The sequence below is a fragment of the Pyrgilauda ruficollis genome, unplaced genomic scaffold, assembly GCF_017590135.1.
Source record: "Pyrgilauda ruficollis isolate IOZ18807 unplaced genomic scaffold, ASM1759013v1 scaffold27, whole genome shotgun sequence".
NCBI classification, from domain to species: domain Eukaryota; kingdom Metazoa; phylum Chordata; class Aves; order Passeriformes; family Passeridae; genus Pyrgilauda; species Pyrgilauda ruficollis.
This window is the reverse complement of record NW_024524044.1, coordinates 6,089,092-6,107,759: the sequence shown is the minus strand read 5'-3', so window position 1 is coordinate 6,107,759 and position 18,668 is coordinate 6,089,092. Positions and strand designations below refer to the sequence as shown.

General features: G+C 39.0%; 1 protein-coding gene across 2 annotated transcripts in view; it reads right to left on the bottom strand.

The window, feature by feature from the left end:
* PTPRZ1 (protein tyrosine phosphatase receptor type Z1) overlaps positions 1-18,668 on the bottom strand; it is a 133,726-nt gene that overhangs the window by 80,957 nt on the left and 34,101 nt on the right. For both annotated transcript variants that reach the window (XM_041471473.1, XM_041471474.1), the window contains exon 2: positions 11,964-12,029. In XM_041471473.1, coding sequence (XP_041327407.1) covers positions 11,964-12,029 — 66 coding nt within the window. The remainder of the gene's footprint in view (positions 1-11,963; positions 12,030-18,668) is intronic.

Sequence of the window (18,668 nt, the reverse complement as noted above, 5' to 3'; positions counted from 1 at the left end):
TCCACTAATACAGCTAGCTTGGAAATCCAAATTGGTTTGGCTGGATGGCCAAGTACAAAAAGTGGCGGTGAAAGGTGTGAAACCCAGTTGGCATCCAGTCACAACTGGGGATCCCTAGGGCTCACTACTGGGGCCAGTTCCATTTAAGATCTTAACCAATCACCTGAATGAAGGGCTCAAGTGCACCCTCAGTGTCAGTTTGCAGATGACACCAAGCTGGGCAGATTGCTGAACTGCTGAGGGTCAGCATGGCTCTCAGAGGGATTTGGACAGGATGGATCATTGGGCTGAGGGCAATTGGATGAGGTTCAACAAGGCGAAGTGCCAAGTCCTGCCCTTGGGTCACAACAACCCCATGCAATGTTCCAGGCTGTGGCCCAGTGGAAAAGGACCTGGGGGGGCTGGTTGACAGCCATCTGAACATCATCCAGCACATGCCCAGGTGGCCAGGAAGGGCAATGGCATCCTGGCCTGCATCAGAAATAGTCTAGTCAGGACCAAGCGAGGGAGTGGCCCCCTGTACTTGGCACTGGAGAGGCCACAGCTGGAATCCTGTGTCCAGATTTGGGCCCCTCACTACAAGAAAAACATCGAGGTGCTGGAGTGTATCCAGAGAAGGGCAACAAAGCTGCTGAATGGTCTGGACCACAAGTCTGATGAGAAGCAGTTGAGGGAGCTGAGTGTGTTTATTGTGGAGAAAAGGAGGCTGAAGGTAGGACTTATCACTCTTCAAGTTCCTGAAAGCAGTCTGTACTCAGGTGGGGGTCAGTCCCTTTTCCAAGGTAACAAGCGACAGGACAAAATGAAATAGCCTCTAGTTGCATCAGGGGATGTTCAAATTGGCTATTAGAAAAATATTCCTTATCATAAGGGTTATCCAGTACAGGAAAAGGCTACTCAGGGAAGTGGCTGTGTTACCACCCCTGGATGTATTTAAAAGATGTGTTGCTTAAAGGACATGGTTTAGTGGGGGACTTGGCAGTGTTGGGTTAACAGCTGGTCTCAATGATCTTAAGGGTCTTTTCCAATGTAAATGATTCTATGATTTTATGAGAATTCAAGAATGGGTTTCTGAGATAGTCTTTCAGTGAAACTATGAAGCAAAATATTACACCTATTTTTAAAACCGATTTCAATTAATTTTTGTAAGAGTTAGATGGCATGATTGCCTGTAGCATGTGTTGGAGTTGGGGAGTTCATATATGGTACCAATAACAAAACCCCGAACATTCAATTAAAGGACTGGAAAATACCACTTCATTCACAACTAAAGCTGAGCAACTGGGAGAAGAATATTGTTTCTATAAAACATTTATCAAGGAAACATCAAAGTACACTGTAGTTCAGAGCTCTTATTTTATGATCACCTGAAATGTACTTGCAGTCTACCTAACCATTTGTTTAAGAGAATATGACCAACTGAACCTGAAACAAGTGACTGACTGGAACAAAAATTACTAGTAGCTTATTATTTGGAACAAAGGCAAATTTTAGAAACAACAATATGACTCAGTTGCATGGAATTTCAAAGTAAACTTTAAAATCTGTTGTCATTTTAAAAAGGATTGTGTTATTTCAGCTACTAATCTATCAACAGATTGCTAGTTATGAACCTGAGGTTTAAAAAAATCATGATTTCCAATGGCAGGATGCAGAATATACTTTATTTGTATTGACTTTCATGTCAGGAAACCATATTGATGAGAAGTTTCTTTTGCTAACAACAGTATTTGAAACTGAATAATAAATTATAAGGAAAAACAACCCACCCTAAAATCTTTTTATAGAAGATAGTTAATGAATATAGCACAGTATAAATCTCACGGTTCTCCAGCAGCACTTACATTTATGACCCATTCAGCTGGCAACTCACCAGCAGGTTTATGTACGTAACTTGTAACACATCTACAGATGTACCACTGCCCTCACAAACAGAGGGACAAGGGAATATCCTTAATTGACTGAATGGGTTTTTGGAGCCAATCTTACACAGAATATGCACCAAGAAGTAGCTTTTGATACGTTCTATTTAACTGTGACACAGCAGGTAAGAGCCTTCCCTCCCGGTATGCTCCTATAAAACGTGCAGTGAGTGTGCTGGCTCCGTGAACCCTTGCAGGCATGCCAGCTGAAGGCACCATGGTAACCACGCTGGAAAGTGGCTCTGACATTTAGGAAAAGGCAGCTGGGAGAGACTGCAAGATAGTCATGGAAACACTCAGCCAGCTCTTTCTCCTTTAGTTATTCAGAAGGAAAGTTTTTCCTGGAAACACGGGAGATAAAGTGGCAAACTGACAGTTACTACATGCAGCTATTAAGAATGTCAGGGAGAAGTAGGCAACAAAACCCTACATGATTATTTGATAGTGGGAAACGGGAGAATTTTGTAATGCAAAAGGGAAACAAGTTGTGGCTGCACTCTAAGAGAAGAACTAAAGCAATATGACAAAAATTGTAAAATGGAAAGGATAGGAAAATTTCTTTTGAGAATGGGATGAAGTGAGGAGACACAGGAAGTCATCCAGAAAAGCTCTTTTTAGCACATGCTCCACAGCTTCTCTAAGGAAAAACAAATTATTTCAAAGGGAACTTCAAATGTGTGATCAAGCCACTGCAACAGCTTATCATCAGTTGCTTTCACACAGCGGAGGACAAGTACTGCTCTCATTTTGATCAGATACACATCACATTAGGTCTGGCAGGTGTACAGATCTCATCTTGGTGGCTAAATGTTTTGGCAAAGACTAGCCATGATAATGTGCTGAATCTGTGTGAAGTGGGTACTTACAGCTGAAAAAAATGAATGCTTGACTTTTTTAAAGTATGTTCCTGCTCCTTAAGAACGTATATTACATATTGTCTATTGCCTGTTTGCGCTGGCCACTTTGCATCTCTTTTGGATACTTGAAAAGCAAGTGAGATACAGATTAAACAGGTAATGTGCTAGTGTTCCTCTGTTCACACACACCACAGCCCTACTTTGAAGCTAGCTTTCAAGAAATTACATTTGAATAATAATAATAAAAACTCTTTTAGCTTGTAATTTTTCACTGACTGGAACTCTAACCACAAATATTTGCTTTCCTGAAAAACAACAGGAAAAAATATAACAGAGATTGATCATATTGTGCATATGCAAAGTGGTCAAAACATGTACAATCAGGCAGAAAATCCATTCTGCTCTGAAACAGGAGAATTTATTAGTCATTGTCCCAGTATTTGTAAATATTCCAGCAAGAATATTTTTTTCAAATTTTCCCTTTCAGTTACTGATGCAGAGTAATAAAAAAATTGGGTATTTTTTGTTCTGGGCTTGTTTATACCACTAACACAGTAAAAATGATTGCAGTCAGTTTATAACCATGCACTCAAGCCCTGAATTGGGTCGTTACACATCTAAGGAAATATCAGAAGTTGGGAAAAAAACATTCCAAGTCCTTACATGTAAATGATTCTTTCCTTTTTTCTAGCATTCAACGTATTATCCAACTCTTTTCTTTTACATTTTTAATACCTTAATTTTCGTAACTACCTTTTGAAAACATCTCTTGGTAACACAGTTTTCATCAGCTAAAGTGCACTGACAGAGGAGCCACTGACAGAGGGAAAACAGCTCAGGTTTCAAATGCAGCATCTATGATAAAGGATGAAAGAAGACAAGTCAATTGTTTCTGTGGCTCCTAAAACAGGATCATTGCCAGGCAATATCAGATCAAGCCACAGTTTACTGTCTTACAAAGAAAGCTCTTGGAAGAGAGCAGAAAGAGGCCACCACAGCTTGTCTACAGAGTTTGGTGGAAGCACAACTGTTCAAGCATAGCAGGAACCAGCTAAATATGTATGCAGAGAGATCCAGCTTTTCAAAAAAAAAGGGCTTGTGCATTTTTCACAGCTGGCAGAGATGCTCAGAACTGAAATTCCGTGATTCTGGCATTCAAATGATTGAGGGAACAGTTCAACTGATAAATCTAGTGGCAAATGCTGACTATTCCAAGAGAGAGATGCTGATGGGTTTCCCTAGTTTCTCAAACTGAAAAGTTTTGGTGGTTTTTTTTTTTTTTTTCCTTTTTTTTTTTTTTTTGGTGGGAAAAGAAGTTGTAACATTCCATGGTGCCCTTCTGCTCAGGATTCTTCATTGTACCCTTTATCTTCCTTCTCTCACAGACTTGTCTAATCCTGCCCTTTGGGGGACTGCTTTAATTCTTATGGGTTAAAGAACATTACATGGAAAATCTGCCTAGAAGGGTTTGATATCTATTGAATTAATGAGATACAGCAAGATCAGGAGTGGCTTCAAATTTTTGAGTAAATTCCACAGAATTATTTATCAGTTATTATCACACTGTGCATACTGAAATGATTGGGGTTTGAATTCACCAGGAAACAACTAAACTTGTTATAAACACAGCAGAATTGCCTTGGAGTAAAAATGTCAGTAAGGAAGTCCAAAACAAATTGGATGGAGCAGATAATTAAATATGGACTTCTGTAAAGATAAGCATTGTGAGAGTTATTTTCTGGGTTCTAAACCACACAAACACACAGATTATTTTGATATGACCTCAAAGTAATGATGACCTCAAAGTAATCACCTGTGCATTTGGTAAGCAATGGTCCCCAAGAACATAACGTTCCTACTGCAGCATTATCCCGGTAAGTTCCAGCCGGGCTGTGCCCGGCGGACTGCCGCGGCCAGGATAGGTCAGTGGAGGCTCAGACTTGGTCCGATCTCCCAAGCCGTTCCTAGCTGCAGGCAGCCAAGCAAGCTCAAGTGATTTCAGCTCTTAGTGATTATCAGCTCTGTGTGATTATCAGCTCTTTTGGCTTGCTTGGGCCGAGGCAGCAGACGCAGGGAGAGAGAGGAGAAGTGCTGTATAAGGTTCCGCAGGATTCTTTATTAGGGTGTCCCACGAAGGGTCTCAGTGACAGCTTCTTCTCCCGAACCAGGCAGAATCAGGGGTTTTTATACCCTACAGAGGTTTTGAAAACTGTCCAATAGAAAGGGACAGGGAAAAGTGACCTATAGGCTTACAGAGAGATAAGCAGGGTCCGAAAGGCGGCAGAGAGGGGCTTCTAAGGCCCAGTCATCGTGACTTGGCATTTCCTAGCTCAGCATTCTGACCTCCAAGGAGGCCTTGCAGGCCCTGGGTCTGCTACACAGCATAGATTGAATGCACTTGTAAATAGAGAAATCATTCAGTAGCATGTGCATAAAGATACTTTTATGATCATTTTGAAGGGCAAAGGGGCTTAACCAATGGCTGCAGTCTGCTGTGAGATATTAAAATTTTGCTTTTTCCACCTGACTTTGGTATATTTCTGAAGACAGCACTCCTAAAACAGCTTTTAATTTCCAAATGAATTTACTTACTGGGAAGTTTCTGCATCTTTTGACCCCTGAACAGACCTTGGCATAACAGCAGTGCCACAAAATGCAAATATCTCACACTAGACTTCTGTACTTCAGAAGCCAACCTTGCATTTGAAAAATCTGGATGATGCTCAGAAGTTGCTGTGCACTTTGTGAAAATGGTTTTCTTTGTTTATAGCATGAGAGGACTGAAATGGAGGAAGTCTTATCTGAGTTTCTTCAAAGGAAACTTTGGCAAATTGATCACCTTAATATTATTTGAAATAAAAATGCTATAATTTAGCAGTGATGAGACAAATATGAATACCAACATGCTGTTCTTCAGACCTGTCCTACAAGCATCCAACTTTGAAAATTTCATTAATTTGGGGTCATTTCTCTTACTTCCTCCCCCAAAATCCCTTGAAAACTTTTCCACTCAGTTTACCCTGGAAATATTACTGAATAAACACTAAATAAATTCCACTTTGCTGCCAATAGCTTTCTACTGCTCAAAGATCAGCTTTCTTGATTGAAAAGAAAGCTTATTGTAAACTGACTTCTGAACCATATAATTTTATATGAATTCAAAATCTGGAAATATACTGAATAGACATCTTCTTTGTGTTGAATAATGTGCTTTGTGCTGTTGATTCAGTACACTGAGATATCTTAAAAGGAATTTCTTGATGGCCAGAAATGCCAGCATGTGGCTTTTCACTTGAGGACACCTTGTACCTTTGATGCAAACAGATGCATAACCATGTACTTTCTGCTGTGGAATCATAAGCTTTCCAAAACCAGTAACAATGTAATAGGCTTTTAATTAGTGATCCTGTGAATTTAGTGACGAAAGACAGGAAGCACAAGTGACTGTGTGATCTGGAGCTTATAAATGCATGTAATGAGCTGTCATGCAGGAAAAGGTATGACAGTCTCTGAAGCATAAGGTCTACTAAAAAAGAAAAGACCCCTGCAGAAGTATTTTATGAGTTAATAAAAGAAAGTATGTTATTTTCATTTCTTATGCTGTACCCTTTATTGAAGGAACCCACACAGCCCAAGAGCACAGGCTTTTCTTTATTATGCACAACTGATATTGCACATCAGTTATGACTATACCTGGTGAACACAAAGCACAAAATGATGTATTTGGTAGGAGGTCATAAAAAGACAAGATCTTCTCATGAAGTTGTGTCGATACTGCTATGGTAGTTACTTTGCAAGGAAAAGAAATTGTACTTAATTTGGCATGCATCATCTTCCCAGAACACAGTTTTATCAAGCCACTGAAAGCAGAAGGTTTCATCAACTCTTGGCCAGGGCTCTCTTGGAGACATTTCAGTCTGGTCTGGCAGAACTGTCCATTAAAGCAGTCAGCCCAGCAGGCAGCTCCTCGATCCCACTTCCAGCAGGCTCCTGCTGGTGCATCCCACTCTCAGACTCAGTCTGACTGTCAGCATTTGGCTCACAAAACAGCTCATCTATCACGCTGCACCCTAGGAGGGGATGGCCCAGGCCCAGCCCCCTGCCCTTCCCTCCTGACTCCCTTTGCCCTGCTCCTGAAGCTGTCTCACAGGCAGCGTGCACCATGCCCACGCTCACACAAACTCAGCAGCACGGCGTCTCCTTCACCTCAGCTGCAGGGCAGGGAGCAGCACCTGCATGCCCCACCTTGCCCATGCTCCCAGCAGATGGCTGCTGAACAGACAGACAGGGTGAGGATGAAGGGAAAGACTCAGATTTTCCACTTTACCTGGACTGAACTGGTGGGTAGCAGAAGCAGCAGACATTTTACAGAATAAGCAGAGTTAGCTACCAGTGTTAAAATCACTCTGTTGAGCCACAGCTGAGATAGTGTACATCTTTGATCACTTTTTAGGCTGAGTGAAAAGCAAAATACACCCATGCATTGTTATGCATATAAGCAACAGCATGCTTTTCCATAAACTTAATGAGAAGTGACTTTGAAATGAAATCTCAGTATGGAAATATGATGGAACATTTGAAATTAAAATATTAGCTCTTGTTTGGGCAAGAAAAAAAATGCATTTTCTCAGTACCACTGAAAACAAAGGCCATTTTGATTTCTGAGCCAAACTACAGGCATGAACATTTGAAGCAATCACAGAACATTTATAGACTTGGGGAGGCAAACCTAGCCTTTCAAATACCAATTGAAGTTTTGTCTGTGTAGGAACAGAAAAGGGAATGATAAACTAGGGGAATATCTCCAGGAAGCTGTTGAATCAGACACAAAACGGTAACAATTCCAGGTTTATCAAGACTAGTTCAATTAGTTCAACAGGGGAGCAAAACAAAAAAAATCATTACACTTAGGCATTGCTACTGAAAGAAGTATTGATGCAAGTGCCAGAAGAGCACCATCATTATACATTAGTACTGAAAAACATCAGATATTAAAAATTATCTGAATATCTTAATTAATAACCCTGATGGAATGAGTTATGTGCGTGTCAGCAGCGTGCCTCTCAGTCGGGAAGACAAACACTGTCCTGGGCTACCTTAGCAAGAGCGGAGCCAGCAGGATGAGGGAAATGTCTTCTTCCCTCTAGTGCACACCAGAGAGGTGACATCGAGAATGCAGGGTCCAGTTTTGATTTCCTCCTGAACCCAGTATGAGATGGATATTTACAACCCAAGGGCTGCTGAGCTGGTCTGGGGGCTGGAGTACACCATGTATGAGGAGAGGCTGAGGGACTTGAGTTTGCTGAAGCTTAAGCTGAGAGGGAACTTAGCTGAAGTCTACTGTTCTGTAAAGGCAACCTAGAGAGCAGTGCACAAGGAAAGGGTGAGAAGCAATGGCCACAAGTTGCAATAAGACATGTTGAAGCTGAGTAAAAGAAAAGAAATGTTTTCAAAATAACAACAGATCACATTGACCAAGCTGCAGCACCTCCTTCTTTGGAAATTTTCCATACTTTTCCTGTTTCAGCTTTGAAGATCGTTCTGGTTTGAGCTGAGGCTGGAATCACATGATCTCCAAGGGCCCCTTCAAACCTAAACTATACTGTGATTCATGATGCTTTTCCCCAGAGAAAAAGGAAATATTATTCAGATTCTACTTGCAAATAATAAAAATGTTCTTTGAATACCTGGAGACCAATCAGTTTATACCAAAATTACCGTTTCCTCAAGATCAGAGTCGCCATTATTTGTAAAGCAAATGTGTAACAGTGTATCACGTAATAAATGGCAGCACAGGCTGAACATAGCACTCCTACATGGTGAGGCAAAGAACATAGATCTGATGATAGTATTTATTTACACAGAACATTCAATTTTTAAAAATGTTTGAAACCCTTGGCTTTGCTAATTCCTTGAAGACTGTTCAGAATCTCTTGTTTTTAACAGATTTCAGCTGTGTTTTTTCTCCCTAAAGCACACGACTTGTTTGTTGTGAACAAGAACCAAAATCCTGGGAGTGAAACCCAACAGAAAGACATTTCACTGGGGACAAAAAAAACCACACAAACAAAAAAAAAAAAATCGTGATATCACATGCCAGTTTTACATGTGAACTTTTAGACTTGGACTTTGACAGACTAATATCAACCAGCCATGTTAAAAAAAATCCCAAACATCAGAACCAGAAAACAACATTATATCATTCCTTCTGTCAAAAACAATTCAGATAAGCAAAGCATCAAAAAAAAAATTAATCTTTCACTTCTATGACAGAAAGTAACTGAAGCTCATATAACTTGCTTTATGCTTTGAATATGTGAATGACTAAACTTAGTGGTACAGTTAAATATTGTCTAAATGACCTTTGCTTATCAATTAGTATGTAACTGAATTAAGGAAATTGAATTTTCACAGTACACCAGGGTTTTTCTGCAACAAAAAATGGTTGGATCCACTTTTTGCCATATGACACCATTTGAAAATATTTGTGACATTTTAAAAAATTTCTATGACTGCTTTAATGAAAAATATAACGAAAGCTTGTTAAAATAAAGTATTTTTTACAAATAGGCTAGCTTCAGCATACCCTTATTCCAGAAAACATTGGCTGCATCTGTAACAAAACTTGTACCTTCCAGTTCTTTAACATGGTATTTGTTTATGCAAATATATGCAAAGTTAGGACACAAAAGATTAAATTAATGCATGCAAATGCAGGTCTTCATCATGGCTTAAAACAGAGCTCTTAGAAGTATTACAAAATCTTTCCAGTAGCATTTATGACTTCATTATACACTTATCCAAGACTCAAAACCTGATGGTGACTCATTAATTTCGCACATGTATAATTACTTTATTATGAAACTTCACCTTCAGAAATTGGATGATTTTAGCAGGTAAAACTCTCTAGCTCCATTTTACTTTCACCTCACAGCACCATCCCAGTAAAGGAGTATATTGACCCTCTGTGGCTAATGTATCTGAAATTTCTTATTTGATATAGAGAATTACATTGCTCAGACTCAGGTTAATTTACCAAGCTAGTTGGATCTCTCTTACCCATGGTGGATTAGACTTCATGGTTCCAGGATCCCCAGGCCCATTCAAAACACTTCATTGGCACATTGAGTCTAATTTTTCACTTTCAATGAAATTTTTCACTTTCAGTCTTTGAGTGAGAAGGTTATAAGACAGTAGAATATAACTGGTGTCTGAGGAAAAAAATGTACTGGGAAAGTATTCATCCATTCAGAAGTGCATTTTGGTCTATGCCTCACAACCATAAGCCTGTGCTAGGTACAGTGCTCATACATACAGTACCTGATATGGCTTGCCTCAGGAACACAAATTTAAGTTATTATAAATGAAGGAGATCAAAACCCATATGCTTCAGTCTCTAGACCTTTATGCCTCCAAAGCACAATGTTAAAAGCTGCAATTTTTTTCCACATTCAGGAAGGCTGTCTTTTTACCAGTGAAAGCTGGGTTTGTGTATTCCACCTACGCCATGAACCAATTACCTGGTATTTTACCAAAGCATCCCATAACACTCAGTTGCTAGCCCTAAGCTCCAAGTGCCTGATTTACATGCAGCCTTCCCCAAAAGCTTTGAAGATCAGTTTCTGACCACACATGCAGTCAGCAGTTTAGGAATGCTGCGGGTGCACAGAGCTCGTGCAGCAGAGGGCCCGGTGAGGCAGCAGGAGCAGGGCAGGATGCAGCTGGGGCGGGTGGCTGCAGGAGCAGCAGGATGCTAGCCAGGGCTCCTGGACAGGTCTGAATGGGCAGAAAGGATTTGCTAGCTGGGAAGTCACTGGAGCAAAGCATATGAATTGAGATGACAACACACAGGTATCCATCACAGGTTAAGGGAGAGAAACAACAGGTATGGATCAGCTGACATGCCAATTGTGTGCTATTTTTCCATACAAAATATCCATGAGTGTGAGCTGTGGATGCTGCAGCAGCTGCACAGTGCATGGGTGCTCTGTGCAGTCTAGGGAAGAGCTATATACTCCGATATCCTAAACAAACCCTATTTGCTATCCTTTAAAGATTGCCCACTGGTCACGAGGAATCCAGGAGGTTTATCCCCACAGTCATCTAACTACAATATTAAAAAATGGATCGACTTTGAACATCAAATACTGTATTGATTGATCTTATGCTTGAATTTTGCACTACAGTCTCTGAAAGTGGGAGTTTTCATTATAAATCTCATTTTGAAGGGTTTATGACTAGCCTGTTTCAATTCTCTCTAGGTTTAAAACTTGTTAGATAGGTTTTACGCTAGAAGATAAAAATTGCCTTGAAAATGAGAAAGAGAGTTAGAGAAATAAAAAGAATGGTGTAATTTTCCTTAACTACAGGAACATATTTTGAATCAAATTTATGGAAAACTGAAATCTGACAGTCCTTATTTTTCATAATTTGGTATTTTTGAAACAGTAGCTTAAGCAATATAAAATGTAAGAGCCTACACACATCCATAGGAACTCACTTCCTACATGCTGGGCAAAAGATACCTAGGACAAAATTATGTTTTTAGTATTATTGAAATCACTTGACTTATACGCAAGAACACAGGAAGCTAATTGTGAATTTTCCATTGCTCTTTAATGAGACAACGGTCATGAAGAATTTCGGGGTATATCTTTCTTACTCATGCAAATGAGAGACAAAGTGACTGAGTTTTTAGGAGAGTCAGGGTGGGACTTGGCAAGGATGCTCAAGTGCTCACAAGCACAGGGTAGAAGTTCATATGCAGTATACGGACGGGTTCTTTTCCACATAATGTGCTGTGCCGTGTTTCAGCCTTTCTGACTGCTTTTCAGATTTTCTAGAACAATAATGTTGAGATGATTAAAAAACACTTAACAATTTACTGGCCCAGCCTTCATCAAATAATTCAGGTCTCAGGCTGAGGTTTTAAGGTTGAGGACTTTCTCTTTCCAAAAGTAATAGATGTAATCTATTACTAAGTAGATTGAAATACAAATCTAAATAGATGAAAATACTCTCCTATTGTAAAGTTCCTGTATTTTTCAGATTCCATTTCCTGCAGTTTAGCAATTGTTTAGGCATATGGTAAGTGGTATACAGACACACAAGGCTCTTTAAATTGTAACAATGAACACACAAATATCAAAGTGAAGTAAGTTATTCAATAGACAGTTTTGCTTACCTGTATATGACCAATCAATCTCTTCAATCAATTTCCTCTGTTGTCTATAGTATCCGTACACCAAATCTGCAAAATAGTAATAATTTACAATTTAAACTAGAAGCCTAACAGGACCTTGAAGTGTTGATGACACCCTCCCCAACAAGATAATCACTGTTTTAATTAATGATTAATAATTTACTTTGTCCTTATCTTGGACCTCAAATGATAAGTACTGGTTAAACAGAATCTAAATATCATTAACATTGTAGCATATTAAGGACACAAGAAAAGCAAACATCCATCCATCCATCCATCCATCCATCCATCCATCCATCCATCCATCCATCCATCCATCCATCCATCCATCCATCCATCCATCCATCCATCCATCCATCCGGATTGTAGAAGAATAAGAGATAGTGCTAGAGGCAATCTCACCCCTGAGGAGTTGCAGCTGTACTAATTACCAAAGGTTAGGCCACAGGTATATCCTATGAGGCTGAGTTTTATAAAAAGGTGAGCTAGCTACTTGAGAGAGAGTTAGGGGTGCTGTGGTGAGGAGGAAGGAGTCAGCTGGCCATGAGGAGCTACCCATGAGAATTCACAAAGACGGTACAGAAGTTTTACAAAAAGACAACAATGACACCTTTCTTCCTTCCCACAACCATTCCTCCTCTTTTAAAATTAATACAACTCTGTCACGAAAAAAATCCTGTTTTATCATGTCCTTTAGAAGAACCATTCTAGATAACCAGGATGTCAATGGCAGTTAAACTTTTGTTTCGGTGTGGTCATAACTTCACATGTTTTCTGTAACTTTGTACTGCTGATACAAGAAAAATGTTAAAGATAATGAATAAAATATTATAAAATGAGTCACTATTTGAATGTGAATATTCTAAAATATTGAAATTATTTTAATTGTGTTCTATCATTGGCATAATTTCAGATAAAGTATTAGTTGTATGTTCATATATTTGATGGAGAGAGACGTTTATATACTAGTTACATTTAAATGATATTTTTTTCTAGAGAGAAGTATCTAAGTGTATAAATGCTCATTGACTTACTTTGACTACTGAATAATCTTCACTGTTATTCTTTTTATGCCAGTTCTAGGGCAATTCTAGCAACAGAGTGATATGAGTAAATAGATGACTATGCCCCCTAATAATTACTAAGGCATGTAAATTGCAGATATGTGTTTTTTGAGATCCTAATTTCTAGAGCCATAGTATAAACTGTCATTCCTGTTCTAGAGAAGTAAAATACAACTTATCTAAGAGATATTTGTCCTCAAGCATGTTTAACACATATATGGATTGCTTCTGTGAGAAAACGCCACAGAATTCAGCTCATACTCTGCAATAAAGAATTTAATGAAACAGTTTCATAACATTCATTTCTTTATCTCTCATGCAGAAATGCAGTACTGGTTACAGGATGTTAAATCATAATTCCTATTTGCAAGTTTACATGTTTGTGTGTCTTACAGTGACTTTCTGCTACTTATCTGAAGCCCATGTTTTATTAACTTCACTAGACTTCTACCTCCTCCATGTGATGTGATTGTCCTTTCATATTTTTTTCATCTCCTTCTCTCCCCCCCGTCCCAAAAAATACCAAACTATCCCTTGTAACAATTCACAACTCTCACTCCTGACTAAGATCAAATCTCACAGGTAAGTAAGGGCAGTGGAAAAGGATTTACATGCACCAAAGGTGTTTTTGGACCACATTTCAAAGTCAATGTGCATTGTGCCTGGTCATTCAATTAATTATGGAAAAGAAAGCTGTGTAAGTTGTGATTCACAGCTGTTAGATAATGTCTCCAGTTTCCTCCTTTATCCATTGTCCTCTTAATTGTTACTTCCTGAAACCTGTTGAGCAGTCACATGCAAACTAAGCAGGGCCTGAGCATGAGAGCTTCCCACTGCTTTTTAAATTTTACAGGGAGCTCTGGTGAACAAAGAGTGATAATTTCAATGAATAAGGGGAAAAAAAGGGCAAGGTTCACTTTGTTTGGTGCGTTACACACTTACAGACCCAGTAAATCTTACAGAAAGTTTTCAAAGATTTCAGGAGGTGTCAGGAGTTGATACACCTTCTTTCCTCTGTTATTTGCCAGCTGTGTGTCCACAGCCCCTCCACAGCACACTCAGAGCCGTGAACCTTCTTGCATCTGCAGGGACTCAGTGGTTTTGGACTTGTCTTTTTGCACTTTAAATACATGGAAAAACTAGGGAAGAAAAGCAAATTTCATCTAGGAAATGACCGAAGATTCATAGCTAGCATGAGTGGTGGAGGAAAGTGCTGTGTGAGTGTGAGGTCAAGCTATGCAGCAATTGTTCCTTTAAGCTGCTGGTGTAAATGGCCCTGGGAAAGACAACCACGCATTCTATTGCTGTGTAAAATGTCAGGTTAAACAGCTAACAATGTAGAGACCAGCTGGAAAGCAATTATTTTATTTCTTAGTTTTATTTTATTTAAAGCTAACAAATCACGATCTCTTTTGCTGATGATATATGACAGCAGGTACTTCTGTTTAAATATTGTATTTAAATTCCTTGCATTTAATTTAAATGAAAATGGGAAGAACATCTTCACAAAAAAAAAGGCAAAACTGATGTCAAGTTTGTGGTTTTATGCGTAAATCTATGATACTGATTGAGCCTGATCAGCTTGACAGTCTGCATGACTCCTGTGACACTGACTGATGTCTTCAGCCAGTGCCTAAAATAGTTTGAATTTTATTGGATGAGGTGCTGCTTTATGAAGCAAAAAATACAAAATATTCTTTTTTGTTTCCAGGAAGCGATTGAACATGTTTCTATAAATTGTTGATTTATTCACAGAACAGGGAAGCTTCATTTTGGGATCATGTTTTAAACAGTTTTATGGTTATCCTTCTATGCCTATTAAGGAGACATGCAAGATACCATTAAATGCTTTCCCCCCCGCCTCCTTTTACTTCCCTCCTTCAAAGTCAAATGTTTCTGTCTGAGGCTGTAAGACTTGTTTCTTTTGACATTCTGACGAAACAGTATGTGCCCAAGGCCCATGAAATCAGAAATAATGGTGGCAAATGCTCCCCTGCTATTCAGGGGTAGCAGGACAGACTGATTTGTGACTGACCCTGTCTCATGTTCAGTCACAAGGGCAAAGAGAGAACATGATCTCTGGTTAAAGCATAGTGCTAGGAGTAATACAATCTTGTAGATACTTTTTCCTCTCTAAAAAGTATAAATAACCAGATTTTCTTCTTTCTGATATGAGTCTGATATTCCTTTTGTACTTACTGGCCTCAGTTGAGTTTCTTTTGATTTAGTGCTGTGAATGAAACATTCTAATCCTCAATATGTTTATGCATATCTATAGGTGAAAAATGATTAGCTTTAATGATTAACAGAAAGAATTTTCTGTGAGGGAGATCCTGTTGATTTGACACTCTGTGCCAGAAAAAAAGAGCCAACCATAAACCTCTGAATGCTATTGGGGAAATTCCAGTCAGAGATGCTGAGGCAACAAGCTCCAAGTACCCACCAGAGATCCCTCTCCTAAGCCTTGGTATAAAAGGGCTTTCTAAGGACAGTGCCCGAGAGGCAGGTGATGCTGCGCTCCACGTGCTGCTTTGCTACAAAGGATACAAGCTCAGGCATAATCTGGGACTGACATTTATACCCAAGATACTGTAATTTTACCCTTTATGTCCTTTGTGCCACAGCAGTGTCAAGACATACCAGCTGCCAGACTCAAGAGGAAAAAGGGACAACCTCTTTGTGGTTTTACCTCTGCTCAGCCTGAACTTGTGAGCTGCACTTGCAGTGGAGCTGGCATTTGAGATTCTGACACCAGAATGACTTATTTATGGGAACTGGGACACATTAAGGAATGTCAGCATTAGTGAGATCTACAAATAGGACACTGGTGTTCTGCATGTGCAGTATGGGTAGACATATTATGAGCTATGCATTTAGATTACAAACATGATTTGGTCCTGGAATACACGGTCCATTCAATATTTTCCTCCTAAAATCTAATTTGAGAGCAAAGAGGACAGATTCTAAAGTTATAAGCGTTCATCTGGTATAAGTGGATAATGGCAATGCAGTATAGTGATGGAGATAAAGGCTTTGTCAGTAGTAAAAGTCCAATTTACATGGGGAAGAGTCAATGCATGGTTCTTAGGCCAAGAAAGTGCACAGGAACTCTCAGAATAGCAGCAAGGATGAGCAATCACTGAAAACTGTGATAATCTTCTCTTTGAGGAACACAGAGGCTCTTGTTTCAAGCCAGTTGTGTCTCATGAGAGCTCAGCTATCCACACTGGTATTACTGACTGAAGAAGCTATGAATATCAGAGGATTACACAGGTTTGGAAATTATGTTAAAATCTGTGAAGGAGAAACCCACAAACACCTCTTAAACACAGTGACACCACTTTTGGCTCACTAAGTCTATCGATCAAATTGGGAGGATTATATTAAGAAATTCTCATTGCATATCTGCCCTCTTTTAATCCACTTGCCTTGTCAGTTGGCATTGGTTATTAATAAAGACAGGTTATCAGGCAAGTAGCTTATTTGTAGATTAAGATACACATATCTTCACTGGAGAAGAATTAGCAATTGTAGAATGAGCTAAAATGGTAGGGTAGCAGCAATGCTTATACAGGGTAGCTGAAAGAGAATCTGTGCATGGCTAGTGGCTAGGAAGTGGGACACCAGACAAAATTGCTGCAAAGAAGTCACAGAGAGGAAGACAAACTGCAAAAATGGCATGATAATAAATTTTAAAAAATTAAAAAAATATATGCTTGGTGCTTGTCAAATATGAAAAGAATACAATTAAATAGGTTACTGGATAGAGTTTCATTTTACAGATTCTGCTTCTGAGAACGTTAAACAGAGGTCAAACTGCAAAATCACATCTGATGACAAATGGATTGCTTCTCCCACAATTTTAATTTACTTATTTCAGTGTCTTTCATTGACAGGATTGTCATAGAATCCACTTCTGTATCTTTCATCAATCTTATGATGGCGTAGCTTCATTGCCTCAACTGAAATAACTCTAATTTATACTGACAGAGGAAATGAGAAGATTCAGAACACAATCTGGTAACAGTCTTGAAGTTTTAAAAGACAGTTGCTAACTATAAATCGCTTTAGCAGAATGATCTACATTTGCCTGAGTAAGGCCTCCCTCTTCTTATGAATGTATTTCATTCTGTAATGCCATCTGTAAAATTCTTAACACAAAAATACTTTAATAATCCTCCTCTACAATTTCATATGTTCTTTTTCCCTGAACATCAAAGTGTCTAAGTCTTCTGTCAAGACCTGTCTGAGAACACTCCCACCCTTAGTGAAATTTAAAAATCTTTTTTTTACACACAGTTTCTTGTGTGTAGGCTTATATCAGGTTTTGGTACATGATCAGGTATATATAAAGAGAGTCAGTCCCCTCCATCATGCTTGAGTGTAGGCTGCTCATTCCAATACCCATTGAGAAGTGAGACTTTTTTTGCACTAAATATAAAGCCAAGATAAAACTCTTACAATTTGGCGATTGTTGAGTTTATTTACCAACACAAATTGTGTTTAAGTTAAAAAAAAAATAGAAGAAAAAGATTGACTATTTTAATTTAAAAGTAGCTATTATTAAGCACCAAAGTATTAATAGGTACACTGCTTACTTCACCTGTCACAACTTTACAGTGAATAGTGCCATGAATTAAAAATATAATACCTATGGCATCAGCTAAGATTTATAAATCTTGTTTAATCAATTTTCAAATGCATTTGTACATGCAAAGGTAACATGGACTCCAGTTGGACCAATTTAGGTTCTACTCCTCTGGAATTTTACATGCTGAGGTTTAGAGTGGCCCTGAAATTCCTAAGCTGCGAGTGGAAATTGGGAGGGATACTCTGGGGTATGATTCAACAAGGTTAAATTACAGGCTGCCACCTTCACTCTGACTACAGGCCAAGTAGTAGGAAATGTTAAATGTCTCCTTCCACTTGGGATCTTGTACACCCAAATGGTCTGATAGAGTTCAGCCTCCCACACAGCCATTTCCCAACAGATGAAGCATTATCCATAGCACACTTTAGGGCTTCTCTGGTCACCAACACAGCATTGAAGTGTCTGCTCACCGAAACCAAGGTAACACACAGCTTTTAGATGGGAGAGTGGTACCTACCAGTGCCCATCTTTGAACAAGCAGAGGTAAATTAAATTAAGTGCTTGCGAAGACCTTGGGCTAAACACAAAGATTTATCAATAATTTAAGGACTGCAGAATGAGATAGCCTTGCAAAACTACAGGCCTAGATTGCTGCTGAAGCACCTAAAAAGGTTTCCAAAGCCAAAAGCAGGAGGGACTTAGGAAGACTGTAATTCCCCAAAAATGTTACACCATTGTGCCATGTATGAACTGAGGTGGTGTTTATGACAGAAATTGGAACTGATATTTAAAAAAACAACAAACAGGTACCAAGGAGTGATTCCTAACACATTTTTGTAACTCTGTTGCTACCCAGATTCTTTTCCCCATACCCAGAGAGTCTGTTAACGCAACACATGTAAATTCATGGAATCATACAAATAAAAAGTACATCCAGACCAGACATGAACAAATAAGAAACTAATCAAGTAAGGGAGACTATGGACATTTGATTTCAAAATTAATTTATTTTTCTTACAGCAGTACCAGAGA